Source organism: Oratosquilla oratoria, chromosome 26 (genome assembly GCF_046742065.1).
Source record: "Oratosquilla oratoria isolate Oo_2021 chromosome 26, ASM4674206v1, whole genome shotgun sequence".
Classification (NCBI taxonomy): Eukaryota; Metazoa; Arthropoda; class Malacostraca; order Stomatopoda; family Squillidae; genus Oratosquilla; species Oratosquilla oratoria.
Genome location: NC_134802.1, coordinates 21,026,749 through 21,041,594, shown reverse-complemented (window position 1 = coordinate 21,041,594; position 14,846 = coordinate 21,026,749). Strand labels below are relative to the sequence as shown.

General features: G+C 41.1%; 1 protein-coding gene across 1 annotated transcript; it reads left to right on the top strand.

Annotated features, from left to right (window-relative positions):
* The first annotated feature begins 10,200 nt into the window (after positions 1-10,200).
* Positions 10,201-11,139, top strand: LOC143039305 (uncharacterized). The gene has a single exon (XM_076209182.1). It carries the CDS (start codon positions 10,201-10,203, stop codon positions 11,137-11,139), a length of 939 nt encoding a protein of 312 aa, XP_076065297.1.
* Positions 11,140-14,846: the final 3,707 nt, after the last annotated feature.

Below are 14,846 nucleotides of genomic sequence, written 5' to 3'. Positions count from 1 at the left end.
CTGGGATAGAGTTCTTGAGAAGAAAGCTACAGGCCTCCCTTTCTGCGATAGTGCTGCAGCCACTGAAGTCCCAGAAGCATCGGTTTCAATAAAAAAGGGAGCGTCATCATCAGTGGGAGCTATGCAAGCCTCATCAATTTTTCTTTTCAGTTCATTGAATCGCTCAACAGCGCTTGTGGGAAGTGGAAATATTTTTACTTTTAGCAATGGGGCAATTCGAGATGAATAGTTCCTTACTCAAGGAGAGTAATAGGAGAACAGTCCACTGCTTTAGAGATTTCAAACACTCTGGAACAGGCACGGCTTTGAATGGCGTCAGGCGCTCAGGATCAGGCCTAAGATTATTATAGTTCTCAATCATATATCCTAGGTAGTTGAGACTTTTTGAGTTATAGACACATTTGCTAAGATTGATACGGATTCCCAAGTGTTTAGCAGTCTCCTGGAACGCTTTAAGGTTCTTGTCATGCTCTTCTTGATACTTTCCTCCAATGGCGATATCGTCAAAGTATGCAAATGTTCCTTCCAAGTTGTTGTTCTTGATGATGTTGTTCATGAAGCGTTGAAAGGCAGCAACTGAGTTGGTCATTTGTGATTCTATGCGTAGTGAATTCCAAAGCATTTAGAGACATTTGGATTCCTCTTTCTCTCCTGTCTTGAGTTTCTTCAAGGAATTTGTGGTTTCGCGTTTCCCACTGCAAACTACACATTTCGGAGGAAAGTGCACCTGGAGCATCTGTGGTAAGTGCCAAACACGCAGTATTTTTGGTAGGAGTTTATTGCGGAGGTCTACACACAAGCATGGCAGGAAGTAATCTGTCAAAAGCGAATGCTTGGGGGGCCTAGCTTGGGCATCAAGACGCGCCCGTGGCCTACATTCTGTTACATTGTTGCTAGGCGGGAAAAAGATTGGGCAAAACAATACATACTAACATATCTAGGTATATACATAAGAATGTACAGAAACAAGAGAACAATCACATATAATGATGAATATGCATGCGAAATGGTTAAGGGTAACATATATTTAGTTCCTTAATTCTACGACGTGTACAATTGGCATAGACACATACGCGTTAAGCGTACGCCTAATGACGTATATAAATTCGGTTATATAATTATGTATAGGGCACTTATATAACGTAATGACTACATAGGCTTACTTATACAATACATTTACAATAGATTATGTTGATATTAAGTACTCATGTATAATAAAGAAGTATGACATATGCAATAAAGGAGATACATATACAATAAATATATACAATAATTAAGTAAGGAAGGGCTTGGCTACACATCTCAGAGCTGCCGGTGTGTTTGATGGTCGTGTCTGAACCCCTTCCCCCAAATAGGTCTTAAGTGATTGTAACTGGTGGTTGTGCTATGACTATAATAACCCATTGTCTTGTCTATATTCTTGAAGATATTTGTGTGAGCTTCTTTGCATCTACGCTGAAGGGGAAACGACAAAGTCTGTCACCCCCCCTTCTCTCTCTCTCTCTCTCTCTCTCTCTCTCTCTCTCTCTCTCTCTCTCTCTCTCTCTTTCTCTCTCTCTCTCTCTCTCTCTCTCTCTCTCTCTCTCTCTCTCTCTCTCTCTCTCTCTCTCTCTCTCTCTCTCTCTCTCTCTCTCTCTCTCTCTCTCTCTCTCTCTCTCTCTCTCTCTCTCTCTCTCTCTCTCTCTCTCTCTCTCTCTCTCTCTCTCTCTCTCTCTCTCTCTCTCTCTCTCTCTCTCTCTCTCTCTCTCTCTCTCTCTCTCTCTCTCTCTCTCTCTCTCTCTCTCTCTCTCTCTCTCTCTCTCTCTTTCTCTTCTTTCTTTCTTCCGGATGTAACTGTGTGATGACCATCCTTCTTCCTTATGTGGTAGTTATGCTTGTAAAAATATTTTTTCTATGAAAATTTGGTTCAATTGTGTCAGTTATTTAGTTAGGATATTTGTGTAATTACTCAATGAGCAGTCACACGGCCATTGTGCCAGAGGGAACATACTGTTAGTGCAGGCTGTGTGCGATTCCCCCATGGTCTTGGATCACGTGTTGGACTCGTGATCGACCGCTATTTCCCTCCCGGAAGAGAGCTCAGAACTCATATATGACCGATCTATGGGTCATGCTGTGACCTTACACGCACACACACACCGAACTCCCCGCCCACGAGAGTTGGAGTAACGACTCGCAATGTGTGCGTGCGTGCGTGTGTGCGTGTGTGTGTGTGTGTGTGTGTGTGTGTGTGTGTGTGTGTGTGTGTGTGTGTGTGTGTGTGTGTGTGTGTGTGTGTGTGTATGTGTGTGTGTGTGTGTATTCACTTGGTCTTTGGATCACGTGTTGGACTCGTGATCGACAGCTATTTCCCTCCCGGAAGAGAGCTCAGAGCTCGTAGGTCCGATCTATGGGTAATGCTATGACCTTTCACACACACACACCCAACTCCCCGCCCACGAGAGTCAGAGTAACGACCCGAGGCACAGCGATACCGAAATAATTTCGGCCCTGGGCAGGATTCGAACTGGGTGCTGGGAGCACTTCTGCTTCCCAGTTCAGCGCTTTACCAACTATGCCACCGAGTGTGGGTGTGTGTGTATGTGTGTGTGTTTGTGATGTGTGTGTGTGTGTGTGTGTGTGTGTGTGTGATGTGTGTGTGTGTTTGTGTGTGTGTGTGTGTGTGTGTTTTGTAAGTTTTCCGTTTTGTCTCCCCCACCCTTGGGACAAAACTTGCCCAAGTTTCACCACATGTTCATGCTTTTTCCTCTTCTCATCCTCCTCTTCCCACTCTTATCCTTCTTTTCCTTTTAAATCCTCCTCTTCCTCTTGGCATTCCTCTATTCCTCTTTCCTTCCTCCTTTCCCTCTACCGAATGTTTCTATTTCTGTTCATATACTGCTCTTCCTTTTCTTATTCTCCCTTTTCTCTTCCTCTTCCCGTATGGAGATAATTGATTCTTTTAATGAAAGTATTGTGAGAAGATTCATGAATTTTCATTGTGTGATGAGTGGAGAATGCCCTGCAGCCTATAAAAGATCTGTGGTTGCAGCATATGTTAACAGAGCGCTTACCCATTATAGCAGCTGGAGGGAGACACACAGGGAACTCGACCGTATCCGACAACTTCTCACTAATAACGGGTTCTCTGACCAATTGATCGAAGATGTTATCAATAAAAAACTGGATCAATACGCCATCCAAGACCAGGCTCCAAACCAGGTCACCAATCAAATCACCATATACCACCAAAATCACTTCCATAGCCATTACAAAGAAGAGTGCGATGCCATGAAAGGTACCTTAAAAAGAGGAGTCATTCCTACAGACAAAGACTCTTCTATTAATGTTAGAATTTTCTGCAAGGCTAATCTGACCAGATCCCTAATCATACAAAAAGCCGCAGACTTCATCCTCCCATCAGCCTGCCCCCAGGAACACCTTGCCCACCAACGATCTCATAGACAACATGACCCTGAACCCTCTCAGGAACATAGTGGTTGACAGGACCCTCAGCAACACCAATACCCCCATCACACAAGACCTACAATGATGATCTTCCCCATCCCTTTAATGACCTCACCCAGGGACGCCTTTCAACCTCGCCTACTTGAGATTGAGAAGGTCACTACCTGCAACCCTATTCTCATTTTTACCATACGACCAAGTACACTCGCTGTCCACTAGCGAATTCCTCGTATGGTTACAATGACGAAGCGTGAAAAGGATTCGATCCGGTCCTTACCTCTCCCACGAGTGTACTTGGTCGTATGGTAAAAATGAGAATAGGGTTGCAGGTAGTGACCTTCTCAATCTCGAGAACCAGTAAGTGTTCTGAGTTCGTACGATTTTAAGTATCAGTTGGTCGAGCGGTCTAAGGCGGTAGTCATGGCGGGCCTCTTGTCGTCATGTACAGCGCAGGTTCGAATCCTTGCGCGATGGTCATAAAAATTATCTGATTAATGTCGCTGTCCACTAGCGAATTCCTCGTATGGTTACAATGACGAAGCGTGAAAAGGATTCGATCCGGTCCTTACCTCTCCCACCAGTGTACTTGGTCGTATGGTAAAAAATGAGAATAGGGTTGCAGGTAGTGACCTTCTCAATCTCGAGAACCAGTAAGTGTTCTGAGTTCGTACGATTTTAAGTATCAGTTGGTCGAGCGGTCTAAGGCGGTAGTCATGGCGGGCCTCTTGTCGTCATGTACAGCGCAGGTTCGAATCCTTGCGCGATGGTCATAAAAATTATCTGATATATATATATATATATATATATATATATATATATATATATATATATATATATATATATATATATATATATATATATATGTATATATATATATATGGATATATATGTATATATATATACATATATATATGTATACACATATATACAAACATACATTGGGCTAATTAACTAAGTTCTCAACTATTTGTATGTGGTCACAACCACTAGTCTTTAAACAGTCTAAGAATAACGAAATGGGACTTGTTGGTCTCTTGGTTATGATAATGTTCTCTAAATATGATTAGAGTCGCCTGGTGTTAGCGTTGGGTGTGTGTGTGTGTGCATTACCCATAGATCGGTCATATATAAGCTTTGGGATCTCTTCCGAGGGGGGGGGGATAACTGTCGATCACGAGTCCAACACGTGATCCAAGACGAAGGTAAATCACACATACACACACACACATACACACACACACACACACACACACACACACACACACACACACACACACACACACACACACACACACACACACACACACACACACACACACACACACACACACACACACACACACACACACACACACACACACGCACGCACACTGATGATTAATGCATTTTGATTGTTATTCACAAATGTATCTACAAGTGGCAACGCAGTGAACAAAAGTTTGACATCTAGTACTGGATTGTGACACATATTTTGACAAACCCTGTACAACAGTGACCTCTTCCACTGTACTCGGTGAATACATCATCTTGAGACACCATTCAGCAACCTGCAGGGCACGGTGGGCGTGCCCGCACGCACGCACCAGTATTTGGTGCTTTGTGACCACCCCACATGAGAGGCTCTGAATAACACGCATAGAAAACGAATCTCAGGACTCAAAGACGAGGGTGAAGGGGAGATTTAAATTACCCTTAGGAAAGGTACCTACCCACGGCTGTAAAGGCTGCATAAGTGGCCAGACACTATTATGAATGAGGAGAAAAGGGAAGAGGAGAAGCAGGAGGGAGACTAAAATGGATTGAGAGGTAGGGAAGCGATGTGAAGGAAGTGTACAAGAAAGAAAATGATGGAGGAAGAGGTTTTACATTCCGTCGACGATAACCATTTGTTCTACCCTCGGTGGAAAATATAGCACCGAAGAGGCGGAGTCACAGAGGTAATAGAGGATCTTGATAAGAAAGAAGGGATAGTGGAAGACAAAGACCTACTAAAAGTGGAACTTAAGCTATGGTTACACTAGTCAACGGAATGGTTGGATTCCAACGATTCAGTTGGGTTTCGTCCAAGGTTGAAGTTTAACCTTGGACGAAATCCAACTGAATCGTTGGAGTACAACAATTCCGTTGACTAGTGTAACCGTAGGTTCAGTTTCCAATCATAATACTGCCTGACTCTGGTCCGTAAGGTCACTAATAGAATTCCTTGCAAATGACTGTATAAAACTTAGGCAATCAATACTCTCCATATGGGGAAAAAGGAAAAGGCAAAAGAGGAGGAAGAAGAAGAGGAGGTGGTGGAGGAGGATGAGAAGGGTGAGGAAGGTTGAATAAGTACAGTGCCACATCTGAATACCTCATCATTTGTGGCGCCACGTCCATTCGAGGTCATATATTTTCCTTTGATGGCACCATTACTCACGCTTAAAACTATCCAATCAACTGGTCGATATTCGGTGGCACTCCTGTCCCTAACGATCCACTTAACGACTGTAGTGGGCCATTCACGTGGCACCCTAACGACCTGGCGACCTTAAGCCACGTGGCTGGCGCTACTGTCAATTTTCATTTACCTGTCATCTGCAGGTCACGTGACCAATGCCAAAAGACACGCGTCCAATAACGCTGAGGTAGTTTAAGTCTTTTATCTCCTTCAACACGGCGACACCCTCTACCGTTTTTGTTTTGCACCTAAGGGGAACGTGGACCCCAATTTGAAAAGGGGTCATGATCAATCGAGGCCCCCTTCAGTGTCCTCCTAAAATCGCCTGTTTTTAGCCAGAACAAAATCGTTTACGTATGTCACCAATATCACCATAGTGAAAAGAGCTAGAGGTTCTAAAGAACTGAGGCGCCAACTAATTATCTTGTGGGACGTTGTGTGGAGAACCTCTCATTATATTCTATTTGATAATACACAACTATAAGTAGAATACATACAAACGTACAGGATGTAGAGAAATACGACCGCGGACGTTATAGAAAAGTTCGTTTTATACGTATAGCCCAAACCACCCATGTGAGTCATGTAGTGGAGGTGTGAGAGCGGAAGAAATGGGAATGATGTTCTAAACGAACCTTGATTTATTTGAATGCGTGAAAGGATTCGAATGTCCCTAATGAATTCCTTAAGTGACGTCATACCAATCCAAATATATAAACAGCTCCGAAGGGTACGCGTAGATAGTGAAGCAGTAAAAAGAAAGAGGTGAAGATAAAGAATAGAGTAGACCGGCTCTACTGATGTTGGCTCCTGGCCAACCTTCGGCAAATATAATAAACTGAATTGAGTTAACCGGCACTATTGATAATGGTTCCTAGCCAACCTTTGACGACGTCTTTAACTGAATAGAGTTAACCGGCTTTCCTGATGTTGATTCCTGGCCAATCTTCGACGACGTCTTTAACTGAATAGAGTTAACCGGCTCTCTTGATGTTAACTCCTGGCTAATCTTCGACGACGTCCCCAACTGAATAGAGTCAACCGGCTCTCCTGATTTTAGTTTTTGGTCAACCTTCGACGACGTCCTTAACTGAATAGAGTCAACCGGCTCTACTGATGTTGATTCCTGGCTAACCTTCGACGACGTCCCTAAGTGAATAGAGTCAACTGGCTCTCCTGATGTTTGTCCCTGGCCAACCTTCGACAACGTCCCTAACTAGGTAGAATCTACCGGCTCTCCTGATGTTGGCTCTTTGTAGACTCCCTCCACGTCCTGACAAGAGACTTTTCCACCGTGAATCAAATTTAGTCAATCAATACCTAAATAAAAATAAAACTCTTTCAGAATGTCTTCGAAATGACCTCAATGGTGGCGGTGTTTGGGGGAACACTTCCGTAAGGGTATTTACGAGTGAATTGGCTATACAATACCGGTTCTCGACTACCGATATGATGCCAGGAGACGGAACTGTTCGATATAGTAAAAAAAATGCATGATTCATGGACCATGTAAGGGTTTCGATGAGTCAAGTGGAAAGGTGCGGTTACTTAACCCATTCAACTCCGATGACAAGATGTCTTGTCATTTGGTCAAATAAAACAAAAAATCATAAAACACCAAAATGTTTGATCAAACACCAGAAAAATATGACGTCAGTCCTCGCTTCGCTCGCAGCGAAGCGAGGACTGACGTCATATTTTTCTGGTGTTTGATCAAACATTTTGGTGTTTTATGATTTTTTGTTTTATTTGACCAAATGACAAGACATCTTGTCATCGGAGTTGAATGGGTTAAGAAATTCGGTGTTCAGGTCGCGTCAAGGCAACAGTTGATCGAAAAGGTGTACGATGATCTGGAAAGCAATATGCTGAACAACGTTTACTTCAAGAAGCGGTCAATCATATCACAAAATTACGTTAATGTAGATGAAGTGAACGACATCGTTTATTATCGTATTAAAGACATAGAAGTGATCTACAGGAGTGAAGATCTACTAGTTGACGAAGAATCAATAGAAATTCAGACAGACTTGGAAATGACCTCGGTGGTGGCGGTGTAAGTTCCTCGCAGAAAAATACTCTGATGTAGAATCTAACGAAGGCGAGCCGCTACTAAGAAACAAAATGTATCTGTGGATTCTATCACACACACACACACACACACACACACACACACACACACACACACACACACACACACACACACACACACACACACACACACACACACACACTCGGTGGCGCGGTTGGTAGAGCACTGGACTGGGAAGTACGGTGGTGCTCGCAGTACCTGGTTCGAATCCTGCCCAGGGCCGAAATTATTTCGGTATCGCTGCGCTTCGGGTAGTTACTCTGACACTCGTGGGCGGGGAATTGGGTGTGTGAAAGGTCATAGCATTACCCATAGATCGGTCATACGAGCTCTGTGCTCTCTTCCGGGAGGGAAATAGCTGTCGATCACGAGTCCAACACGTGATCCAAAGACCAATGTGAATACACAAAAAAGAAAAAAAAAAAAAGAATTTTTGTATAAGAACCTCTTTTATTTTCATACATTTAAAGTCACAAAGGGGCGGAGCCCAGGCCGCGAAGCAGGCCAAGCGCCGCATCCGTTTATAACGGAATGAAGAATAACTTGGAAATGACCTCAGTGGTGGCGGTGTTTGGGGAGGCACTTCCGTAAGGGATCTCGATGAAGAATCTGATGCCCGCTCCACTCAAAAGAGTCCGGTAAAACAGTTAAAAAGTTGCATTCCTGGCAAATAAAACTCATTATGAAAATACCATGCTTTTAATGATTTAATTATTTTACATATAACTACAAATTTCATTAAAATCAGCCCGAAGGGCAGGACGCGAAGCGCCCATGGCGAAACAATGGCGGCGAAGCCAAATTTGCTGATGATACAAAACTGTGCGGAATGGCAAATAATCAATTAAACCAATTAGATATTCAAGAAGATTTAGATAAACTACAGCAATGGCCTGAAAAGTGGCTAATGAAAGTTAACACAAGTAAATGCAAGGTTATGCACATAGGTAAAAATAACAGTAAGTACGATTACAAGTTGTTTGGAAATTCGTTAACAAAAGTGGATAGTGAAAAGGATCTCTGCGTAATTATCAGTAACGATCTCAAATCATCTAAGCAGTGTATTTCAGACTCTGAGAAAGCAAATAAGATTCTAGGACTGATTGCACGATCTTTTGACTTCAAAAGTACATTTCTCATTAACAAGCTATATAAATAGTTTAATTTATCCACCTTTGGAATATGCTGTTTCCGTATGGTCACCGAATCTCATTAAAGACGTTGACAGATTGGAAAAAGTACAATAGCGAGACACAAAACTGATTCCAAGTATAAAAAATAAATCATACGGAAATCGACTAAAACATATGAATCTTTTTCCTTAAAAAAGCGTAGACTCAGAAGTGACTTGATACAGGTCTAGATTCTAAAGGGAATTGACATCAATATTGACAAAATTTTCAAAATGAATGAGAATCCGACAAGAAATAATGGTCTCAAACTGTCAGGAAATAGATTTAATTTGGAAGTGGGTAGAAACAACTTCGTCAACCGTGTAGTGCAATGTAGTTCAATTCGAAGCTTTAAGATTCGTTTAGATAAACACCTAAGCAAGATGCTCTAATGCCAGCCATTTATTCTATATTATTTGTTTATTTGTTTGTTATTATTTGTCTTTTTGTTTATTATCAATTGGTTGATTTTCATTTATTATCATTTATCTGTCAATTTATCATTATTTACTATTTACCTGTTTGTTTATTATTCATCTATACCTATGCATTTATTTATTTATTTATATTATTATTATCTATATAATTATAATATTCATTTATTTATTTATCATTATTATGATTTTTCGCATCCCACCTAGATATGGAGCAAAAGGTCTCCTGTCGGCATTCTATTCCTTTGTAATCCTTTGTAATCGTTGAGCATACGAAGTTTGTTTTCTAAATTAGTATTTTCAGGCACTATAACTACAGGGTGGTGTTATTTTGCAAAAGTCATCCTTTCGATGCGCTATCCCCCTATTATGGTCTAGGCTTACCTAAATCCGAAAATACCAACATTTGGTCCATGGGATCATCATAACCCCCCTGTACATACTGTTTGAAAGTTGTCACCCTCAAAATCAACCAAAAATATGACGTTTGTGTGATTTTGCATGATAATCGATTCTTTTTTTGGGTGCTTTCAGGTGAACTAATGAGTGGAACAGAGTATATATAATTGTTTACAGGAACATAATACTATTTCTCTTTTTGCAGGTTGAATCGATATGGCTAGCGTTGACACGAGATCTCATACCAAGAAGATTCTATATGGTGTGGACTATATAGAGAGAGCAGAATTACCGTATTGGATGATCCCAACTGGCAAAGATGTCATGCAGAATATGCTTTACTTACTGCGGCCAAAGCGGACAGGCCAAGCTCCGTACTCCAAGGATGCAGCAGCTCAGCTGCCGGCAGAGCTGGTTCAGGAACACTGGCTATTCTGCATTCTGTACACCATCCACACCAGGCACATAAAGAAACACATCCTGAAGCTGTACAGTGAATTTGTCACTCTGATCCAGGCACGGAAACAGCGACAAAGGGACAGTTTTCAAGCGAGAGCAGCAGATTTCAATGAAAGGATGAAACGGCTAATGAACGTGTTCTGCCAGGACTCTGAAATACGCAAGAAGATGGAGCTGAAACATGGGGTGAAAATGGATGAAATGGAATGGGCCTTCCTTGAGGATCAAAGAACCCAGAAGAAAATGTACTGTGAAGACTTTGTGGATGACAGGAAGTGGATGAAGATGATGAAGCATCGGAGCTGGGATATGCAGAGCATTGAGAGAATGAGAGCTGAGTGTGAAAAGGAGAAAGAAATCTCTGTGTCATTTGCATCCTTTGAGGACAGCGAGCAGTCTGATTCTGAAGATGCTGGCATGGACACACACAACACCTACTCTGATGTCAAAATTCATATTTCTGCTGAAGAAGGTGAGGGTCCAAGTGTTATGATGCGGCGGACGGCGACAGACGCAGTCACTCAGCAACATGATGAATTGCCACGCCGATATCAGCACATCCGTAAAAATATACGAAAGGTCCGTCCAGAATTCTACGAGACTGTTGACAAACTGAAGAGCTGCTACTACACATCTGAGTGGCAAGCAGAGTCAGCTGTGATCATGGCCGGCAACAAGATGTTTGGGCGAAACTAGAAAGCACATGATGAGCCAGAAATTATTGATCTGGACACCCTGTGTAGGAGGCTAGTTGATAAGTTGGTAGAAATAAGGGTAGATGGCGAGTGCTATATTTTTACGAGTTATGTATTTACAAAAACAATACCCAAAGGTGAGAAGGCGAGGAGTTACATAAATTCGCTCTCAGCGTTATATTTATAAACAATGGCCGGGGGCTTATTCATTGCTGGCTAAGAACTTATAAACTAAGTGAGTTATGCAGATATTCGAGATTACTTAAGTAAATAATATTGCATATAAACTTGTAACAGCGAATCTGATTGGAGAAAGGGTGGAAGAAGAAAATTCGATTGGTTCACGATTGTAAGATCACGTCCTTTGGAGAGGATCTTAAATATAACGTTAAAGATCATTGGACTAAAGAAATCACTACGTCACTACAAAGCTCACGTAGAACCCTGCTTGAGTTTTCTCTGGGGATTCATTGAGTGTAACTCAAAAAACAAGATATAATATATTTTGCAGAAGAAAAAAAAATAGTCACCATTTTAATTTACCCTCGATTGAAGACTATAACTGAAGGAAAAGAACTTTAACAGTGGATGGTTGGAGGCACAGGTCCTACCGACTACAATTGTGATTGACTAACAAAACAGTAGAAACAAAGACAGTGGTGAAAGGTGGGAGAAAGTCAAAAGGAGGTCGTAACCTTGCCAGAATCCAAGAGTGTCAGGGATGCAGGTAAGAATATTAAAGTCATGGCCCTGGATGAAATCGTCCAGGAGATCATGAACTCTGATGAACAAGTATTTGTGACTTATTCTGATGACGGTTCAAAGAAGCAGGGCGCTGGCTCTTTTTCCGTTCAGGGTATCACTGTCAATGGAACATACCGTGCCCTACCGACCATGAGCATTGCTTCTGAGTCCAGGAATAACTTGGCTGCTCTCAGGGTGGCAGTTCTTGAAATCCTGGAGGTGGCAAGTGGTGTCACATCTAAAACTCTGTTCGAGAAGATAGGCTTTGTAATAACAGACGAGGTAGCTCACAATTTGAAAGTGAATGAGCTATTGGCAAAAAGTCTGGAGTCTGAACATCTGAAGATGGTCAACAAGTCGCTTCTTTCCTTTCTCTGCTCCAATGTTGACAGCTGTAATTTCTCCAATCTTTGTTCATATGTCAAATTTGATAGTGTGGGTGCCATCTTTGTCGCCGCTCTTTGGATTCTTTCTAATTTCTTTGTGTTTTTCTTTGTGCTTGGTGCCCACATTGATATAGCATATTCTAGTTTCGGTCTTATCAATGTGATAATTATTTTCTTAACTATCTCTTCATCCATGTAGTCGAAGGCCACTTTCATTGATCTTAATAAGTTATAAGTCTCTCCGAATAATTTATTTACATGTTTGTCAGATGTCAAGTCACTTGAGATGATTACTCCTAGGTCTCTCTCTGAGTTTACTTTCTTTACTACTTTGTTTCCAATCGTATATTTTCCCGAAACTCTATTTTTACCTCTTCCAAATTCCATTATGCTACATTTCTTGATGTTGAAGTTCATCTCGTATTTCTGGCTCCATTCCCATACTTTATCCAGGTCATCTTGTAGCGATATGCAGTCTTCTTCTGTTTTAACTCTTTTGAGTAATTTGGCATCGTCGGCAAAGAAAAAAAAATCATGTAACAATTTATTCCTTCGTCCATATAATTTATGTATATGGCAAACATAAAAGGAGCCAAAACAGAGCCTTGTGGGACGCCACTTTTTACATCTTCCTATTTCGAACTTTTGTCTCTAAGTACCACTCATTTTTTCTCATTTAAGAAGTCCTTCACCCATTCCAACAGTTTATCTTGAATTCCTCCTATTTTTTCAATTTTGCTTATTGATTTTTTTGGTGTGGTACCTTGTCAAAAGCTTTCTGCAAATCCAGGAAGGCGCAGTCTGCCCATCCATCTCTTTCTTGTATTATCTCAATTAGTCTCGAATAAAAGCAGATTAGGTTTGTGGTGCACGATGTTCCACTTCTAAAACCAAATTGTTTGGGGTTTATTATTTCATTTTCTTCCAAGTGTTTGGTCCATCTGTTCCTGATGACCTTTTCGCATATTTTTGCTACTGTGCTTGTGAGGGACACCGGTCTAAAGTTTGTAGGATCTTCCCTGTTTCCTCCTTTGTGTATTGGTACTATGTTTGCATCTTTCCAATCTTGCGGTACCTTTCCCTCTTTTAATGAGAAGTCTATTATCTTGTGTAGTTTATCTGTCAGTTCGTCTATACACTCTTTCAATATCCAATTTGCAATTTCATCTGGTCCGTGCGACTTTCTGACATCTAGGCTTTTTATTTGGTCTCTTATTTCCCTCTGTGTTATTTTTATTTCCTTCATCATGGGTGAACTTTCTAGTTGTTCGTCCTCCCGGGGTTGTTGTGAGCTCTCAATTGTAAAAACAGACTTGAAATGTCTGATTATAACTTCTGCCATCTCTGTGTACTCTCTATGTACTCTTTATCTCCTTCACGCAATTTTACTATATCATGTTTATCCTTTAGTTTGTCGTTTATATATCTGTAAAAGAGTTTTGGTTGATCCTTACATTTGTCTATGATATCCCTTTCATATTCTCTTTTTTCTTTCCTGCGTATGTTTACATATTCGTTTCTAAGTTTTTTATGTTTGCCATTTAGATGTTTTCCTATCTTTTTCCATTTTTTCCCCAAGCTTTATCTCTCCTGGCTTTGGCCTCATTACATCTTTTGTTCAACCAACACTTTATATAAATTTCTTTTTGTTTCTTTTTTGGTACATATTTATTAACCCTCTCTTTATAATTTTCTTTAAATATGTTCCATTTGTCTTCCATATTTGTTTCCTCTTTAGAGAACCTATCCCAATTTGCGTTTTGGAAAAATATCCTTAGTTTACAAAACCATTTTAAGACCAGTTCTAACATATGGGTCAGAAACATGGACATTGACAGAAAGGCTGAAAAGTAAGATACAAGCAGCAGGGATGAGAGTACTGCGAATAATAAAAGGTGCAGCAAGGTGTGACAAAATAAGAAATAAAGAAATAAGAAGAGAGCTGGAAATAGAGCCTATATTAGAATATGTAAGAGAAAAGCCAATTAAGATGGTTTGGACACGTCATGAGGATGAATGAGCAACAGTACCCATTCAAATACTACTAGTGGCAGCCACAAGGAAAGCGCCCAACAGGAAGACCCAGGAAGAGATGGAGAGACGGTATCAGACAAGCCATAGAGTCTGGAGGAAGAACTATGGAGGAAGTGGAGAGAGTGCAGCTGTATGCAGATAGGGCCTTGTGGAGAGACTTCGTGAGGCATCATCGCTGACAGGGCAACGCCCTACCTGGTAAGAGAATCCTTAGTTTTACAAAGTCCGTTTTGTTGTACATAAATCTTCCTTCTCTATGTTTATCATTTCTATCTATGTTGTTCTGTTCTTTTAATTCAAACTCTATTAGTCTATGGTCGCTTTTTCCAATTGGTGTTTTATACTCCATTCTGTTCACAATATCTGGTTCGGAGGTTAATATTAGGTCTAGTTTCGATGGTTCCTCATTGTTTCTATATCTAGTATTCTCCTTAACCCATTGTGTTAGGGTGTATTCGATGGTCATATCAAGTAGCATGTTGCTCCAGAGTTCATCTCCCCCTTTAACTGTCATTTCTTCCCAAATTATGTCTTTTGCAAATCG

Coding starts and splice junctions, on each gene's coding strand:
- LOC143039305 (XM_076209182.1), top strand. CDS start 10,201: ATGGCTAGCGTTGACACGAGATCTCATACCAAGAAGATTCTATATGGT.